General features: G+C 40.9%; 1 protein-coding gene across 2 annotated transcripts in view; it reads left to right on the top strand.

Annotated features, from left to right (window-relative positions):
* The window catches only part of ino80db (INO80 complex subunit Db), a 128,250-nt gene that overhangs the window by 97,803 nt on the left and 13,081 nt on the right, over nt 1-17,366 (top strand). For both annotated transcript variants that reach the window (XM_059967331.1, XM_059967332.1), the window contains exons 7-9: nt 9,885-10,018; nt 13,866-14,077; nt 15,460-15,617. In XM_059967331.1, coding sequence (XP_059823314.1) covers nt 9,885-10,018; nt 13,866-14,077; nt 15,460-15,617 — 504 coding nt within the window. The remainder of the gene's footprint in view (nt 1-9,884; nt 10,019-13,865; nt 14,078-15,459; nt 15,618-17,366) is intronic.

The raw sequence follows: 17,366 nt of genomic DNA, 5'->3' as shown, positions 1-17,366 counted from the left end.
CTTTGACAGCAAGGAAGAGGTCTAAAAAACAGTGCCAGGAATTGCTGCATCGTTAACTTCCATCACCCATTTTGTGTAATAACTTGAGCATACTATGAAATTTAAAGAATTGTTACAGTGCTTTCTGTGGATTTGCTTGAAGCTTATGGCACTCGAGAGAAGACAGCCAGCTGTCTCTGTGCCAGTTCTCTACTGGGGTAATTGAATTGAATTGACTTTATTTCTTACATCCTTCACATACATGAGTAAAAATCTTTACGTTACATCTCCATCTTAATGCAATGTACAGTCATAGTAATTTATAATAAATAGAACAGTCAATGTAACATAGAAATACACTCAAATCAGCATGAGTTAATCAGTCTGATGGCCTGGTGGAAGAAGCTGTCCCAGAGCCTGTTGGTCCTGGCTTTTATGCTGAGGTACCATTTCCCTGATGGTAGCAGCTGGAATAGATTGTGATTGGGGTGACTCAGGTCCCCAATGATCCTTTGGGCCCTTTTTCAAACCTATCTTTGTAAATATCCTGAATCATGGGAAGTTCACAATACAGATGTGCTGGGCTGTTCACACCACTCTCTGCAGAATCCTGTGATTAAGGGAGATACTGTTCCTATATCAGGCAGTGATGCAGCCAGTCAGGATGCTCTCAATGGTGCCCCTGTAGAAAGTTCTTAGGATTTGGGGGCCCATACCAAACTTCTTCAACCATCTGAGGAGAAAGAGGCACTGTTGTGCCCTTTTCACCACACAGCTGCTATGTACAGACCACGTGAGGTCCTCGGTGATGTGGATGCCGAGGAATTTAAAGCTGTTTACCCTTTCAAACCCAGATCCATTGATGTCAATAGGGGTTAACCCGTCTCCATTCTTCCTGTAATCCACAACCATCTCCTTCATTTTTGTAACATTGAGGGAGAGGTTTTTTTTTAGACACCACTATGTTGAGAGATGACTTCTTCCTTGTAGGCCACCTCAATATTGATTGAGATTAGGCCAATCAATGTAGTGTTGTCAGCAAATTTAAATAGCAGATTAGAGCTGTGGATGGCGACACAGTCATAGGTATACAGGGAGTAAGGGAGGGGACTTAATACACAGCCCTGAGGGGTTCCTGTGTTGAGAGTTTGAGGGGTGGAGGTGAGGGAGCCCACTCTTACCACCTGCAGGCAATCTGACAGGAAGTCCAGGATCCAGCTGCACAAGGCCGAGGTCTCTGAGCTTCCTGTCGAGCCTGGATGGAATTATGGTGTTGTATGCTGAGCTGTAGTCTAAGAACAGCATTCTCATTAAGTATCCTTCTTGTCCAGATATGTAAGGACTGTATAGACGTGTAATCTAAAAATAATCTCTCTGCTGCACTATCTTCCCTAGATTTTGCACTGCTTTGAGTGTTTTTCCTTAATAACAATGGTCTTTGCCTCAACTGTTCTCTGCATCTGAGAGAATTCTGTCAAGAAAATACTTAAGCTCATCAGCACAGTCCCTTGTGGTTTCACACTCCAGCCTTTCTCATTCAAAACTTTTCACGATTTTTCTAAGACTCCCTAAAATCTGATGGTGGATATCGTGTCTAGAGTTTCTCAAGCCCCTCCTAATAACTGGTTCCCTAGCAACACACACAAAATGTTGGAGGAATTCTGCAGGGCAGGGAGCATCTATGGAAAGGAGTAAACAGTCAACGTTTCAAGCCATGACTTCTCTTCAGCACTGAGATGGGAGATGCCTGAATTAAAGGTGAGGAGGAGAAATAGGCTAGCTGGAAGTTGATAGGTGAAGCCAGGTGGGTGGGAAATGTCAAGGACTGGATAAGAAAGAATCTGTTAGGAGAAAATAGTGGACAATAGGGAAAGGGGAAGGAGAAGGGGACACAGAGGGAAGTAACTGGCGGGAGAGAAATAAAAGGTCAGAGTGAGGAGTAGAGGAAGGTATAGGGGGGAATTTTGTTCACCGGAAGGGTAAATAGATATTCATACCCTCAGGTTGGAGGGTACCCAGACAGAATATGCTCCTCCCCCCCTGAGGGTGGCCTCATCTTGGCACAAGAGGAGGCCAGGAATCAACATGTCAAAATGCAAATGGGAATTAAAATGTTTGGCCACCAGGAAGTCCTACTTGTGGATTGTGCAGACGTGCTCGACAAAGCGGTCCCCGAAATTACAATGGGCCTCACCAATGTAGAAGAGGCCACATTAGGAGTACTGGACACAATAGGCGACCACAACAGATTCACAGGTGAAGTGTTGCCTCACCTGGAAGGACTGTTTAGGGCCCTGAATGATGGTGAGAGAGGAGATGTATGGGCAGGTGTAGCGATCCCTGCGGAAAGCTGGGGGGGACGTAGGGATGGAAGGTAAAGATATGTTCAGAAGTTGCAGAGGATAGCGTGTTGTTCCCTAATTCCCAATTCCAGCTGATCCCTTTGACTTCTTAATGTACTTTTTATAAATGAGACTTTGAAAATTCCACACAATGCTCCAACTATAATCTGTTACCTTGTGCAGATTTATCAATTCTCCTTTGCTTTTATAAAGTCTGGTGATGCAGATCTTTCTATTATGGGTTTGTTTTGCAATGCATAATGTATTTGAGCTTCCATACCTCTTCTGTTCACCCTTCCAATCCTTTTGAGTAACTATTCCCCTTCTACCCAAATCCCACCAAGTTTACAATTGCACGTGGTAATTTTTTCTCCACGTCAGTCTAACCCACTGCCTCATCCCTGCCCTCATCAAGTACATTGCAAATTTACTCATGGTATAAAGTAATAATATAGGTCCAATGGACAATCCAAAATATAGAGAAGGGAACAAATTGAACCCAGTTTTAATCACTATAATTTCAATCCATCTTCTATCTGCATAGCGTCTTTTATATATAACACTTTGCAACAATTGCTTACACCAATTTCCTGTATGTCTTGGTATAACATATTCCTTCATTTTCATGAACACTCTCTTGAGCCATACAGTTTGAACATCTTAAATCAATTGTACTTTTCTCACCTGTTTCTTCAGATGTAGCCTGCTTTTAACCCATGCATTAATTGTGGATTCTCAGTCTTACCTTACATATAACTATTTTTTGAACAGAGATGGTGCATAATTTATTTTCAAATCTAGCAAAAGTTGCATCTCTAAAGAGTTTTCAATATTAGGGCAATCATACCTTTTACATCCTCTCAGTCATTTTCTAGCAGTGTGCTTGTTATCAGAGACTCCTCTATCTTAATTTCTTTATTTTATCAACTTTTTACTATTTTTTTTCTTTCTAAGCCGAAGGTTACCATTGCATTTGTTGTTGTCATTTAATACATCTAACACTCAAATCTTTACTTGTATTGCTTTGGGCATTCACATACACCCCATCGGTCCTTAATCTACTTCATGGATAATATTGACCCAGTGTTTTAGCACTTAGCTTCTGCGTGATTTGTCCTTATACCACTGTTTGTGCCTCATAGCATTGTACAATCTTTCTCCCTTTCCCCTTTTGTAGATGGCATTAGTTAAAATTCCAGTAAAATTATAAATTGCATTCTTTACCCTCTGGTCTTAATATATCTTTGTCTTATATAATACTTTTAATCTTCATCTTGTTTTACTTGCCTGCTCTGCAAGGAAATGAGTGTGCCATGTTGGTATAGGTCAGGGGTCAGCAACCTTTACCACTGAAAGAGCCACTTGGACCCGTTTCCCACAGAAAAGAAAACACTGGGAGCCGCAAAACCCGTTTGACATTTAAAATGAAATAACACTGCATACAACGTTTTGTTTTGCCTTTATGCTATGTATAAACAAACTATAATGTGTTGCATTTATGAAATTGATGAACTCCTGCAGAGAAAACGAAATTACATTTCTGCATGCAACAAAAACATTTTGACCTCCGAAAAAAAGACGTTGGGTTGAAGGTTACTTTTAAGTAAAATACTCAACGTCTATTTGAGTCCTTCTTGTATTTATGAAAAACACCAAACTTAAATTTGCCGCCAGCAGCAAACCAAAAATAACGTCAGCCAGCTGTCAACCTGAAAAATAAAAGGACTATTTCACTGAACAATGAAAACATATGAATATACGTAAAATAATAGGCAATTAAAATATTTATCATCCTTGTTCAGGTTGACTCACACCTGACAATGCAGTCGTATTCAGTAGGGATGGATCGATGCTTAGGGGAGTGACCGGGAAGGATAATGTGTTTTTTTCCTCTCTGAACTCACAGAGGCGTTTCCCAAATGATGTTTGCATTGCGATGATTGCAGAATGTAAATACTCCGAATTTATCATGTCATGACCTTGTTTGAACTCTCTCAAATTGGGGAAGTGAGACAATGTGCCTTCCTGTAAATCTCTGGCAAGCAACGTCAACTTGCGCTCGAATGCCAAAACATCCTCCAACATGTGCAGGGCTGTACGTCCTTACCCCGTTGAAGAGCTGTGTTCAGCGTGTTCAGGTGCGCTGTCATGTCTACCATGAAGTGTAGCTTTTCCAGCCACTCTGGCTGTTCCAGCTCAGGAAAGGTGAGCCCTTTGCTGCCCAGGAAAGTTTTCACTTCTTCCAGACACGCGACAAAGCGTTTCAGCACCTCCCCTCTGGACAGCCAGCGATAAAAACACGTTGTAGCGGTGTGCTACACGCAGTCAGTAAACTGCAGTCAAAGATAGCTTTATTCGAACTAAACAGCCTTGCTTTTAAGCCTCCCTCAACCCGCCCCCCATGGGCGCGGATGCTGCAAAAGACACGTACTCACAAACCCCCGTAGGCTATCTCTCTTAGCCTGAACGCTGGCTAATTGTGAGCCGGTTCGGATGTGTCAGGAAATGGGTCGCCACAACGTCTTATTTAGATTGTACAAGATCACCATAATCTTCAAATTTAGATTTACATTTCAAAAACTAACAAACTAACATAAAATACATTTTAATTAAATACTGACCATGTAGCGGTGTGCTACACGCAGCGCTAAAATTACGACACGGAGTCGGTAACTGCAGTCGAAGGAAAAAACTTTATTCGAAATCTTCAGCCTCACTTTTAAGCCTCCCTCAACCTGCCCCCCATGGCGCAGAGGCTCCAAAGCTCTGTGCTCGCAAACCCCCGTAGGCTATCTAATTGTGAGTCGGTTCGGATGTGCCAGGAAAAGGGTCGCCACAACCAATTATTTCCCAAAGCAACAGGGAGCCGCAGCACAGACGTAAAAGAGCCACATGTGGCTCCGGAGCCGTGGGTTGCCGACCCCCGGTATAGGTGAAGGCTGCCCACTTCGTGGTAGCCTCCCTTGCAGAATCTATCAATGAGAATTTAGTTACCTTTCTCACAAATTTTTATTACAGTTTTCATTAAGTTTTCTAGCTATAGCTTAGTGGAGAGTGCAGTTGGATGATTCTAGATATTTGAGCACAGTTAAGCTGACTTCCAGTGCTATTATTAAGTGAGAACTGCACTGATGGAGATGCATCCTTCATATGAGATGTTAAGGTATATGGAAAAGATTTTGCAAAAGAGCAGGGAATTTATTCCTTGCTTGCTCAATATTAATCTCTCAAACAGCAACTGTTTGTGGAACCTTGCTCTGTAAATTGGCTGTCGGGTAACTTCTTACAATGCCATTAACAAAATGTAAATTACCTCATTTTGGACCCTTTTTCCTCTTTTTTTGATGGCCTCTACAAATGCACTAGGAAAGGCACTCTACAAATGCAATCCTTATTTCGTTTTTGAATGTTTCATGATTTAAAATCTTGGTGATGAGACCACTAGCAGCATTTCAATTCCGTCAGAATCAGGTTTATTATCACTGGCATGTGGTGTGAATTTTGTTAAATTAGCAGCAGCAGTTCAATGCAATACATAATCTAGCAGAGAAAAAAATAATAAATAAAATAAAAATAATAGTAAATAAAAACAAGTAAATCAATTAGTATATTGAATAGATTTTAAAAAGTGCAAAAACAGAAATACTGTATATTTTTTTAAAAAGTGAAGTAGTTTCCAAAGATTCAATGTTCATTTAGGAATCAAATGGCAGAGGGGAAGAAGCTGTTCCTGAATCGCTGAGTGTGTGCCTTCAGGCTTCTGTATCTCCTGCTTGATGGTAACAGTGAGAAAAGGGCATGCCCTGGGTGCTGGAGGTTCTTTAATAATGGGCATTGCCTTTCTGAGACACTGTTCCTTGAAAATGTCTTGGGTACTTTGTAAGCTATTACCCAAGATGGAGCTGAATAAATTTACAACCATCTGCAGCTTCTTTCAGTCCTGTGCAGTAGCCCCTCCATAGCAGACAGTGATGCAGCCTGTCAGAATGCTCTCCATGGTACAACTATAGAAGTTTTTGAGTGTATTTGGTGACATGCCAAATCTCTTCAAACTCTTAATAAAGTATAGCTGCTGTCTTGCTGTCTTACATTGATATGGTGGAACCAGGTTAGATCCTCGGAGACCCAGGAACTTGAAGCTGCTCACTCTCTCCACTTCTGATCCCTCTATGAGGATTGGAATGTGTTCCTTTGTTTTACCCTTCCTGAAGTCTACAATCAGCGCTTTAGTCTTAATGAGATTGAGTACCAGGTTGTTGCTGTGACACCACTCCACTAGTTGGCATATCTCACTCCTGTTCACCCTCTCATCTCCACCTGAGATTCTACCAACAATGGCTGTATCGTCAGCAAATTTATAGATGGTATTTAAGCTATGCCTAACCACACAGTCATCTGTTTATGGAGAGTAGAGCAGTGGGCTAAGTACGCACCCTTGAGATGTGCCAGTGTTTATCGTCAGTGAGGAGGACGTGTTATCACCAGTTCGCACAGATTGTGGTCTTCTGGTTAGGAAGTCGAGGATCCATTGCAGAGGGAGGTACAGAGGCCCAGGTACTGCAACTTCTCAGTCAGGGTTGTGAGAATGATTGTATTTAATGCTGAGCTATAGTCAACGAATAGCATCCTGACATAGGTGTTTATGTTGTCCAGGTGATCTAAGGGCGTGTGGAGAGCCATTGAGATTGCGTCTGCTGTTGTCCTATTGTGGGGATAGGCAAATTGCAATGGGTCCAGGTCCTTGCTGAGGCAGGAGTTCAGTCCAGTCATGACCAACCTCTCAAAGCATTCCATCACTGTTGATGTGAGTGCTACCAGGCAATAGTCATTAGGTCAGCCCACGTTATTCTTCTTAAGCACTGGTATAATTGTTGCCTTTTTGAAGCAAGTGGGAACTTCCACCCGTAGCAGTGAGATGTTGAAAATGAATACTCCCATTAGTTGGTTGGCAGAGGTTTTCAGAGCCTTACCAGGTACTCCATCGGGACCTTCCGCCTTGCGAGGGTTCACTCTCTTTAAAGACAGCCTAACACCAGCCTCTGAGACAGAGATCACAGGGTCATCAGGTGTAGCAGGGATCTTCACAGCTGTAGTTATGTTCTCTCTTTCAAAGCAGGCATAGAAAGCATTGAGTTCATCTGGTAGTGAAGCATCGCTGCCATTCATGCTATTGGGTTTCACTTTGTAGGAAGTAATGTCTTGCAATCCCTGCTAGAGTTGCTGTGCATCCAATGTCACCTCCAACCTCATTCAAAATTGTCTCTTCGCCCTTGAAATTGCCCTCCACAAATCATACCTAGTTTTCTGGTACAGTCCTGGGTTGCCAGACTTGAATGCCACATATTTAGCCTTTAGCAGACGATGTACCTCCTGGTTCATCCATGGCTTTTCATTTGGGAATGTACAGTAAGTCTTTGTGGGCGCACACTCATCCACACAGGTTTTAATGAAGTCTGTAATTACTGCAGCATACTCACCCAGGCTGGAAGATGAATCCTTGAATACAAAGCAGTCAAGGATTCAAAGCAGTCCTGTAGGTGCTGCTGTGATTTCCTGGTCCATTCCTTCTTGGTCCTCACTGCTAGTGCTGCAATCTTCAGTCTCTGCCTATACTCAGAGAGTAGAAGTACAGCCAGGTGATCAGACTCCCCGAAGTGAGGGCATGGAATAGCACAGTAGGCATTCTTGATGGTGGTGTAGCAATGGTCCAGAGTGTTGTTTTCTCTGGTATTGCAAGTGATCTGTTGATGATAGTTGCTTAGTGATTTTTCCAGACTGGCCTGGTTAAAATCTCCCAAAGTGATGGTGAAGGCGTTAGGGTGTGCTGTTTAGTGTATGTTGATCCCATTACTCAGATCATCTAAAGCCAGCTTGACATTGGCTTGAGGTGGAATGTAAACTGCTACCAAAATGACCCCAGAGAACTCCAATGGTAGGCAAAAAGTTCAGCACTTTACTGCTAGATATTCCAGGTCTGGTGAGCAGAATTGGGACAGCATTTATGCACCAGACAATGATGCTTTTGCTTCTAGACAGCCAACACCCATTTTAATTTCTTGAGTATTTTAAGAATGATTGGGAGACATGGAATATATGGCTGCATTTAATTTGCTTTTGTTTTGAATGTGCATTGTTTTCTGAAGTAGTTATGAGTGCAGCGAGAAAAGATTTGCTCTCTCCTAATCTTCACTCATTACATCTAGAGCTCTGGCTGGTTAAGTTGCTCCATTAATTCAATTATTTGTGATGATTAATTAAGATTTGCAATCCAAATTAAATAGTGTTAAAGTATCAGTACAAGTAGTCTGCCAATTACCACTTTGTATTGGCATATATTTAAATTTTGTCTTGATGGAAAGATTGATGATAAAGCAAGAAGAGCATAAAATTACGGATATACTGAGTAATAAAATAAGTGGAGTGAAAATTATGCCAAGTTTTATTGTGCATTTTGTATTGCAATAATACAGGTACAAATAGTGAAAAGCTCAAATGGAAATGATAGCACAAATTACCAAAATGTAGTAATTGAGTACAAGAAAAAAACAAATGGAATAGTAGCATTTATAATCTGAGGGGAAGAAGTTTTGATATAGATTTAAACCTCTCTTATTCTTGCACCATTCAATAAATGTATCTTCTACAGGACACCACTAATAAGGATGAAGAAATTGTTCTTGGAAGGAGTAAAGCACAGATGAATCAGAATGGTACACAGATTCCAAACAATAGATTATAGGGGAAGTGAAGTTATAAAACATATTGGATTCTGTGGACTATTACAGTACAAAGGGTGCTTTGAGTGGGGTTGCTAGAGTTTTGACTGGAATAGATAGGGAGGAATTTTGTTTGTAGGATAAAGGAACGTAACCTGAAGATCAGAATCAGGCCATTCAGGGGTTTCTACTTTATACAGAAATTTTTGAAATTGTTTTTCTATAAAAGTAAATGTAAATTCGCTCGGTTAATAACTGAGATGCATTGAATTGCAAGATAACAATCTGAAGAGATACAGATTCAAGAAAGTGGGTGATGTTGGGATACAAATATAGTCTTGATCTTGTTGAATGGAAAAAAAAGGATTGAATAGTTAAGAGGCATACTTTTCCAATTTTTGAACGACATGCTAAACTTCTTATATAGTATAAGCTTAATTATTCAGAAATTATTCTTTGATTAAGTTCATTGACATCTCCAACTCTATCTTCCAGAGGAATGAGTCCACAATATGACTTTGGTACCAATACCCTCATTGTTGACAATGAGATATGACAAGAAAATACCCTATTACTTTGTCACCCAATCTGTATATGAGCTCAAAGGCATGGAATATAAAATTTTTAGAGTAGGGGAATCAGGTGAAAGCATAGAACCTCAAGATGGTCACTTCCCAGTGCCTTCAATATATAGCACCATTTGGACCTAAATGTTCTGATGTTTATTGAAGGCTTATTTACTGTGTTAAACAATCACTCAATCACGCAGTTGCATTGCTCTTCTAAACAGGTAATCCCCATATTCAGTACAGAGCTGATTCCGTTTCCTTGACCTTGCACAATTCAGATATCTTGTTGAGTCGCTCTCAGCAGCTGTTTTCAAGCTGCACAGCCAAGTTTGCAGATGGGCAACAGTGTTCTGTTCCAGTGTTTGACATCACGCATCAGACGCCTTTATGTGAAGAACATGCAAAGAAAATGGTAAATATCTTGAAAAACACATGAGTGTTTTCATATTTCACTATGATCTTGCTGCATTGAAAGTTTCTGAATTAGATAGAAACCTCTACATTTTTTTTGTACACAGTGTCATTCTGAGGTCTGGATTTAACAATTATCACAAAGCTTGCTATAGTGGCACCACCAGAATGTTTCTTGAGCTGAGTGCATAAGGAGAGGTTTAATGAGATTTTCCCTGAGTGAATATGTGAACGCATAACACTAATGATACAGTGATACTGCATTGGCTTCTGGGGGAATGCCCCAAGATGATGACAGGCGCTGACAAAACGCATTTAATTTCTGCCATAAGTTCTTAGACATACAGGTGTAATACTGGGAAATTATGAAAAGTTAGAGGAAATTTATCTGATCCAAGGAAATTGAAAGCATGGACTGTCATGCCAGAGGAAGCTGCTGAGGCACCTATGAAGGGAGAAGGCTGTACACTGTTTGCATATGGGGCAATGTGATTGGGAGTGGAAATAATTTTGAATTGTTTTGGCAACAAGTAGAACAGACTATGGAACAAAAACAAAAAGCACTGGATTGTATCTCTAGAAAGAGGAACAGTCAGTGCTTCCCTGGAACTGGCAAAGAAGGAGATGTATGTGGGCTTACAGTCAGAGAGTTGGGGGAGCGATATGTGGAAAAAAGGGAATGGCTGTGATAGGATGATCAAAATTGCTTATTGCGGATTCAAACAAGAGAAAATCTGCAGATGCTGAAAATTGAAGCAGCACACGTGCTGGAGGAACTCATCAGGCCAGGCAGCATCTATGGAAAAGAGTACAGTCGACGTTTCGGGCTGGACCCTTTGGCAGGACCCATGGAGACTCATGTCAGCACAGTTTCCAAGTCAGTGGAATGATTGGTTAATGATAAGGTGGTGGGACTTGCCTGGCAGGGTGGAATTTTTGAATGAAAAAAAAACAAAAATGTGGATGTCTGGAAAATGGAGGAGATCTGGGTGGCAGCATCACTGCTGAGTTCCTCCAGTATTTTGTGTGTGTTGCTCTGGATTTCCAGAGACTGGAATTTTGACTGCAGAATCTCTTGTGTTCAGGAAAGAAAAGCATGTTATCTAAAATTACAGAATTCAGTATTGAGTCAAGAAGACTGCAATATTCCCAGACAGAAGATGAGGTGTGTTCCTCAATCTTGCATGGAGTCTCATTGTAATAGTGCAGGAGTTTGCAAATGGAGAAATCTGTGGGGGTGGGGTTGTGAATTAAAGTGGCAGACAATTGGAAGCTTGGAATCGATCATTCCTGCAGATTGAGTGCATGTGCTCCATAAAGCAGTCATCCTTTCCATGTTAGATTTCTCACCTTATGAACATCTGATGCAGTAACAAGAGATTGAAAGGCATGTAAGTGAATCAGCACTTCAACTAGAAAGACCGGGTCGGATGGTATGAAGGGACGAGCTGAAAGGATGTGAAAGGCTGAACAGGAGAGTGCAGCTGATGGGGAGAGGTAGGTGGGGTTGAAAGAGCTGACAAGGGAATGAAGGGAGTGATCCCTATGAAAAGCTGGAAGAAGAGAAAAAATATTTACTGTATATCTTGTTGGAACTGGTGGAAATTGTAAAATGTGATTCATTGAATGTTGGGGCTGTTGTAGTTGAAGGCAAGGACTGGGGAAAGTTATTTTTCTACTGCCAGGTGATAAGGGGCAAGGGCAGAAGTGCAAGAAACAGAGGACATGTAGTCAAGGACTGTTTAACTTACAGAAGGAAAGCCACAGTTAAGGAAGACAGAAGACATTAAACATCTGGAATCTGGAACCCTTGTGTAGAAGTGCAAAGGCAAACAGCCGGTAAACTGCTACTAAATGCATCCAGATTTAGGAGCCTTGCTTTAACCATGACCCAGAGTTCAGCAGAGTACCTGTTTCTCTACCTGTGTAATGTTGCAGCGTGGACTTGGCAATCTATTTTCAGTGGTTCTGATACTATCTGACTGCAGCAGAGCTGAGAGCTAACAGAGCAGGCATCTTATGGGTCTAGTTGCTCTCTGATTACTTGACAAATTCTGGAGGCCTTGCCTTTGAATCTGGAGACATGAATTCATATCTCACCGTGGAAGAAGGAGAACTTAGATTATTATCAATTATACCAGGGCGTAAAAAAAAATTCCTTGTTCACATGAAACACACAGAGCAAGCAGTATACACGCTGATAATAAATGTAACAAATACAATGATGGGCGCAAAACAACAGAATGATGCAGAGATTGTATTACAGACTGAAGTAGTGAAATAACAGTTCAGCTCATTGAATTAGAATGATGACCATGATTTACCTAAATATCTAAAGCCATACCTGATTTAGGAATGTTCTCGAGGGAAGCAAATCTGTTACTCTTACCCTGGTGTATGTGACTTCAGACCAACATCAAACTGTTTAATATCCTTTGTAAAAACAAGACCGGCACAGTTTAAGAGTGTTAAGAAAGGGCAACATCCTGTGAATTACTGACAAATGTTTCTGTTGGCTCAAGTATTTGCTCACAGTTTACAAAGAACTTCTATTGTTCTATGTCACCTTGTTCATATAGTTTGAATTATGATAAATTGCATGGACGTACCAATATGTTTATGCAGAAGACACCACTGAGGAATTGGAAGCTATTGAATAGTAGTTTCTGACTGTGTAGTGCACCAGATTCCATTCAGTGACCTGCAAATCCAAAATCGGTACAATGAGCAAGGTGACTTAGTGCCTATTAATCACAATATTGAAATTTGCAGAGTGGCATTCAGTGTTCAGAGTGACCAAGCTTGAAACAAAACCCTGATTCCTGTTTTAAAGAGACTTGGGTGAAGACCAGAGCCCTTCATGACATAAGTAAGAAGTAATGGGTTCTTGTGGCTAACATTCTTCATGTAGCCCATATCTCTCGCAGCAAAAAGTATTGGTTTGAAAACTCTAATGTCTGTTGCAATCTAGAATACAGAGTGGCTAATGTAAATCCCAATAGCAAGCATGGTGTCAAGCATTTGGGGTTAAGTTTTTTCACTTAATTGAGTTGTCATATGCAATGCTTTAAATCATTTTTATCATGTGGTTATAAACAAAGACAAAAGATTGACACTTGTTCTTAAAATTGATACAATAGCAGCTGCTGTAAACTATTACATTGTGGAAACTATGGTTGACTCGTAACTACCTGTGCATTTCCACCTAAAACGACTCATAACTACCTGTGCACTTCCACCTCAAACGACTCATAACTACCTGTGCATTTCCACCTGAAACGACTCATAACTACCTGTGCACTTCCACCTGAAACGACTCATAACTACCTGTGCACTTCCACCTGAAACGACTCATAACTACCTGTGCACTTCCACCTGAAACGACTCATAACTACCTGTGCATTTCCACCTGAAACGACTCATAACTACCTGTGCACTTCCACCTGAAACGACTCATAACTACCTGTGCACTTCCACCTGAAACGACTCATAACTACCTGTGAATTTTCACCTGAAATGACTCATAACTACCTGTGCACTTCTATCTGAAACTACTTACCTGTACACTGCTTCTGTCTTTAGGGGGACATTGGTTGGTCTTTCAGTAGGTGCCCTTTTGTCCCCTCTCCTATTTCACTGTCTCTCCTCTTTTTTGATTCTATCATCCTTAGATTTTCTCTCTTGTTATTCATTCTCTTTCTCGCCTGTCTCTCTCTCTCTCCTGCCTTCCTTCTCCCCGTTGCCCCTCCCTCTCTCACATGTTCTCTATATAGGGAGGGTCCACGCTGTAGGTTCTGCTGTATTGCCACCTTTCCAGTCTTTCTTTATGGCTCTGTTTTACCTTTAAGGATAATTTCTTGAGAGGTGACAGTAACCGGAAAATCCAGCAACAGAGAAAACCCAGGAAGAAAACCAAGCCTCCAGCACTTACCAAAAAACACAAGAAGAAACGGCGGAGAGGTCCACGGCGGCCTCAGAAACCCATTCCTCCAGCTGTACCCCAGGGCAATCTTACAATGCCTTCCAGTCTTGGCATATCAGTCATGGCCTCCCATATCAGGTAAACACAAACATTAAGTCTCACTGCTGTAATCATGCAAGACAGCAGGTTGTTTGTACATTATTGTTCTTTCTGAGAAAAGTAACATTACAGCTTAAGCAAAACATTATTTAATTGTGTTATTGGCTCTATGACAGACAATGCTAGCTCAGTGGGATGAGGGATGCTGCTGCATGGCGTCTATAGTTTATATCAGATATTGGTTCCTCTCAGTCATCACTCTGGCCCTGGTGTCTGCTGTAGTTAGTACCTTAACAAATGAGGATTTCTGTGTTGGTTTGAAGAGCTACCATTACCAAAGATTAGTATCAGAAAAAGGGTGCTGAGTCCAAATGAGGTACATCTTGAGAAGTTAACTCTCATAGAAAATGAATCTTACCACTGTCCTGTGACACACTGGAACAGCCTGTTATCTGCTGGGGCAGCTGGAGTGCTGTGAACAATTTTGTATTTTAGCTGATACTAATGATTTCTTTTGCTTCTTTGTTGGCTTGTTATTCCCCAGGTACTTTGGCACATAACCTAGAAAGCAGTATCAGTGTGGCAGTGAGTGCTGCACTGCCAGAACTGCTGTCTTTTCAGTAAGACCTCAAGCCCAGGCCCCTTCCACCCTGTTGGCTGTTGTGAAAGATCCCACAGCACTTTGAACGAAGAGCAGGGTAGTTCTCTTTGCCATCCTGAACAGTATTTATCCTTCGCACAATATTAATAAGGCGTTTGGTGCATCTCTCATTGAGATGTTATATTCAAAATGGCTGCTGTGCTTCACAGATAACAATCACAACTGCATTTCTAAATAAAAAAGTATTTAATTTCTTTTGAACTACTTTGAGATACCTAGAACTTCAGAGGTATCATTAGGATACATATTAAGTTAGCTCTTTCAAATAGTGAATAAGGAAATGTTGCTGCTCAGAACTTTGCTGGAATAGTATGAATTTTTTTTGTAGTAGTTGGAGAAGACTCCCTGTAATGGCAAGGTATTCAGTGTTGTTTGAACAGTAGGTTGTGTGATTATGGACCTGTGGAAATACTTAGTACATTGCAAACTGTGACAAGAAACTTTATGTGAGCTTAATCCAACAATCTCTGACATGAGTTCCATAGTGGGTTGAGTAACCAAAAGCTTGGTAAGTTTCAAATCGTGTTAAAGAAGGAACAGTGGAGTGAAAGGGATGATCATCAGGAGGAATGGGACAGCCAGGCAGCAGAGCGCCTTTTTCAATGTAGTGGGAACAGAAGCATTTGGGTATATGTTGACGTTTTTTTTCAATCTCATTCTTTTACTACTTGGATCTGAGCATTTTCCCATTATGTTGGTTTATTGCTGCCCAAGAGTATATTTTTATATATCTCTTAACTGCTGTTTTGTTGAATTTCAGGGATTCTTCCACCCCAGAACTAAGTGCTGATGAAATCCCTGATGACATCACCAATGAGATTACGGATATGCCAAACGACCTAGAACTAAATCAAGAAGAGTTGGCAGAGGTTCTTCAGCGATTGCCTGATGATTTGCAAGACTTTGACCTCTTTGAAGGTGATATTGCATAGAAAGTGCTTTCCTTTCAAATAGTGCATTTCCAGAGTGCATGTTTAAACATTTTTCAGGATGTTAGCATTGCTGGTAGGGCCAATGCATTGCCCTACCCTAATTCTCCTGGAGGTGGTGTGGAATCACTACTGAACTGTTCAAGCCTTCTGGTGAAGGCGTTCCTGCATTGTTTATATCCCAGTGTTTGACAATATAAGAATGGTAATACATTTTGGAGTCCGGCACAGCTTTGAGATCCTTGTACAGTATGTCGGTAAAATGGTGTTGATGCAAAGATTCTGGCTGTACTGGACTCTTATTTTTTCACCAATTACTAAACACTGTTGATCTATCCTTCACACACCCTGGGTAGATAACCTCACACTTGTCTAAATTGAAATCCAAGTGCATCTTTGTTTATTCAGTTCCACCTCACAGTTCTATTAGCCTTTCTGATTTTGTTTTGCACCATTTTAACACATTTTTTCCACACCATTTTAATGATATATGTTTAAAAAATCAGAAAGGCTAATAGAATGCTACTGCTGTTATAAGTTCCTGAATTCATTAATCTCAGCAGAAGCACTCTGGAACTTACACATGAAATTTGTTCCTGTTTGAAACATCTAAGTTAATGAAGAGATGATGTGATGAGTTATCCTTGGCAATGCTACATTCAGTAAATTATTACATCACCCCACTCAGAGTAATTAAGCTGGCTTCCATAACTCTTCGCCAAGCTGGAGCAGAACTTGAAGATTAGGAATTTTCTCAGATGATGATCTGAGTCATTTTCACCACAGTTATGAGCATTGCTGCAGTTATTCGTCAAGTAGGGATTTAGACTGTGCATAATTTTCTAAAGCACAGGATGTGGTTAAACCCAAAGCTACATCAGGGACCTTAACTCTTTTCAGTTAAGGCATATAACGTGATGTGTGATCAAACTGCTCCACATTCGTTAACAATGTACCCCATCAGACTAATGTCCCTGTCAGCCCTGGGCTTCTGCATTTTCAGCTAACATTCTTTGTCCTTTCATCTCCAACTTGCTCTGTACCTATTCCTTCTCATCCGTCTGTCAGCCATTAGCCAACTTCTTAAGTTGTCTCATCCTCCACGTTCTGTGTTGCTTCCTAGAACTTACTTTTTTTTCCTGCATTAAAAACATCCCCAGGACTCTCCAATTGCACCCTGGGTCATGTGTCTGGACAAACTGCCACCCAGTGCTGGTGATAAAACCTAACAAACTATCTTTGGGATATTGCCTGATCAGGGCAGCATTCTGCAATGTAAGTTCTATAGAAATTTCAACTCCATATATGTAAGTCAAGAATTCCTGCATCTCATGGGTAACGATTGGTGGGAACAGGTCTCTCATTGTATAATATTGACATAAGAATACCATTACTGCCCATTCCTAATTATCTTTGAGAAACTATTCCTCAGTCACTTTTATGAATTGACTATAATGCTTCTGGTGAAGGTGCTGTTTGAGTCAGGAGTTCCGGATTTAAATACACTATTAAATGAATGGCAGGTTGGTCCCAGAACCTGGTTAAATGCCCCTTTGGTGACTTAGTTTTCTCTGCTCTCCACCCTAATTGAGGCCGGTCTTTGGGTTCTTCCTGTTCCCTGGTTCTTTGCACTTCAGAATTTTTATTTTATCTTTGACATCAGTTCTTCAGTCATAATAACACATTGACCCACAAGATAAACACAGTGTCATTCTCCAACTTTTCATATTATTTCACC

This window comes from Hypanus sabinus, chromosome 4 (assembly GCF_030144855.1).
Source record: "Hypanus sabinus isolate sHypSab1 chromosome 4, sHypSab1.hap1, whole genome shotgun sequence".
In the NCBI taxonomy this organism is placed as follows: domain Eukaryota; kingdom Metazoa; phylum Chordata; class Chondrichthyes; order Myliobatiformes; family Dasyatidae; genus Hypanus; species Hypanus sabinus.
The sequence above is the reverse complement of the archived record's forward strand: the minus strand, read 5'-3'. Positions and strand labels throughout refer to the sequence as shown.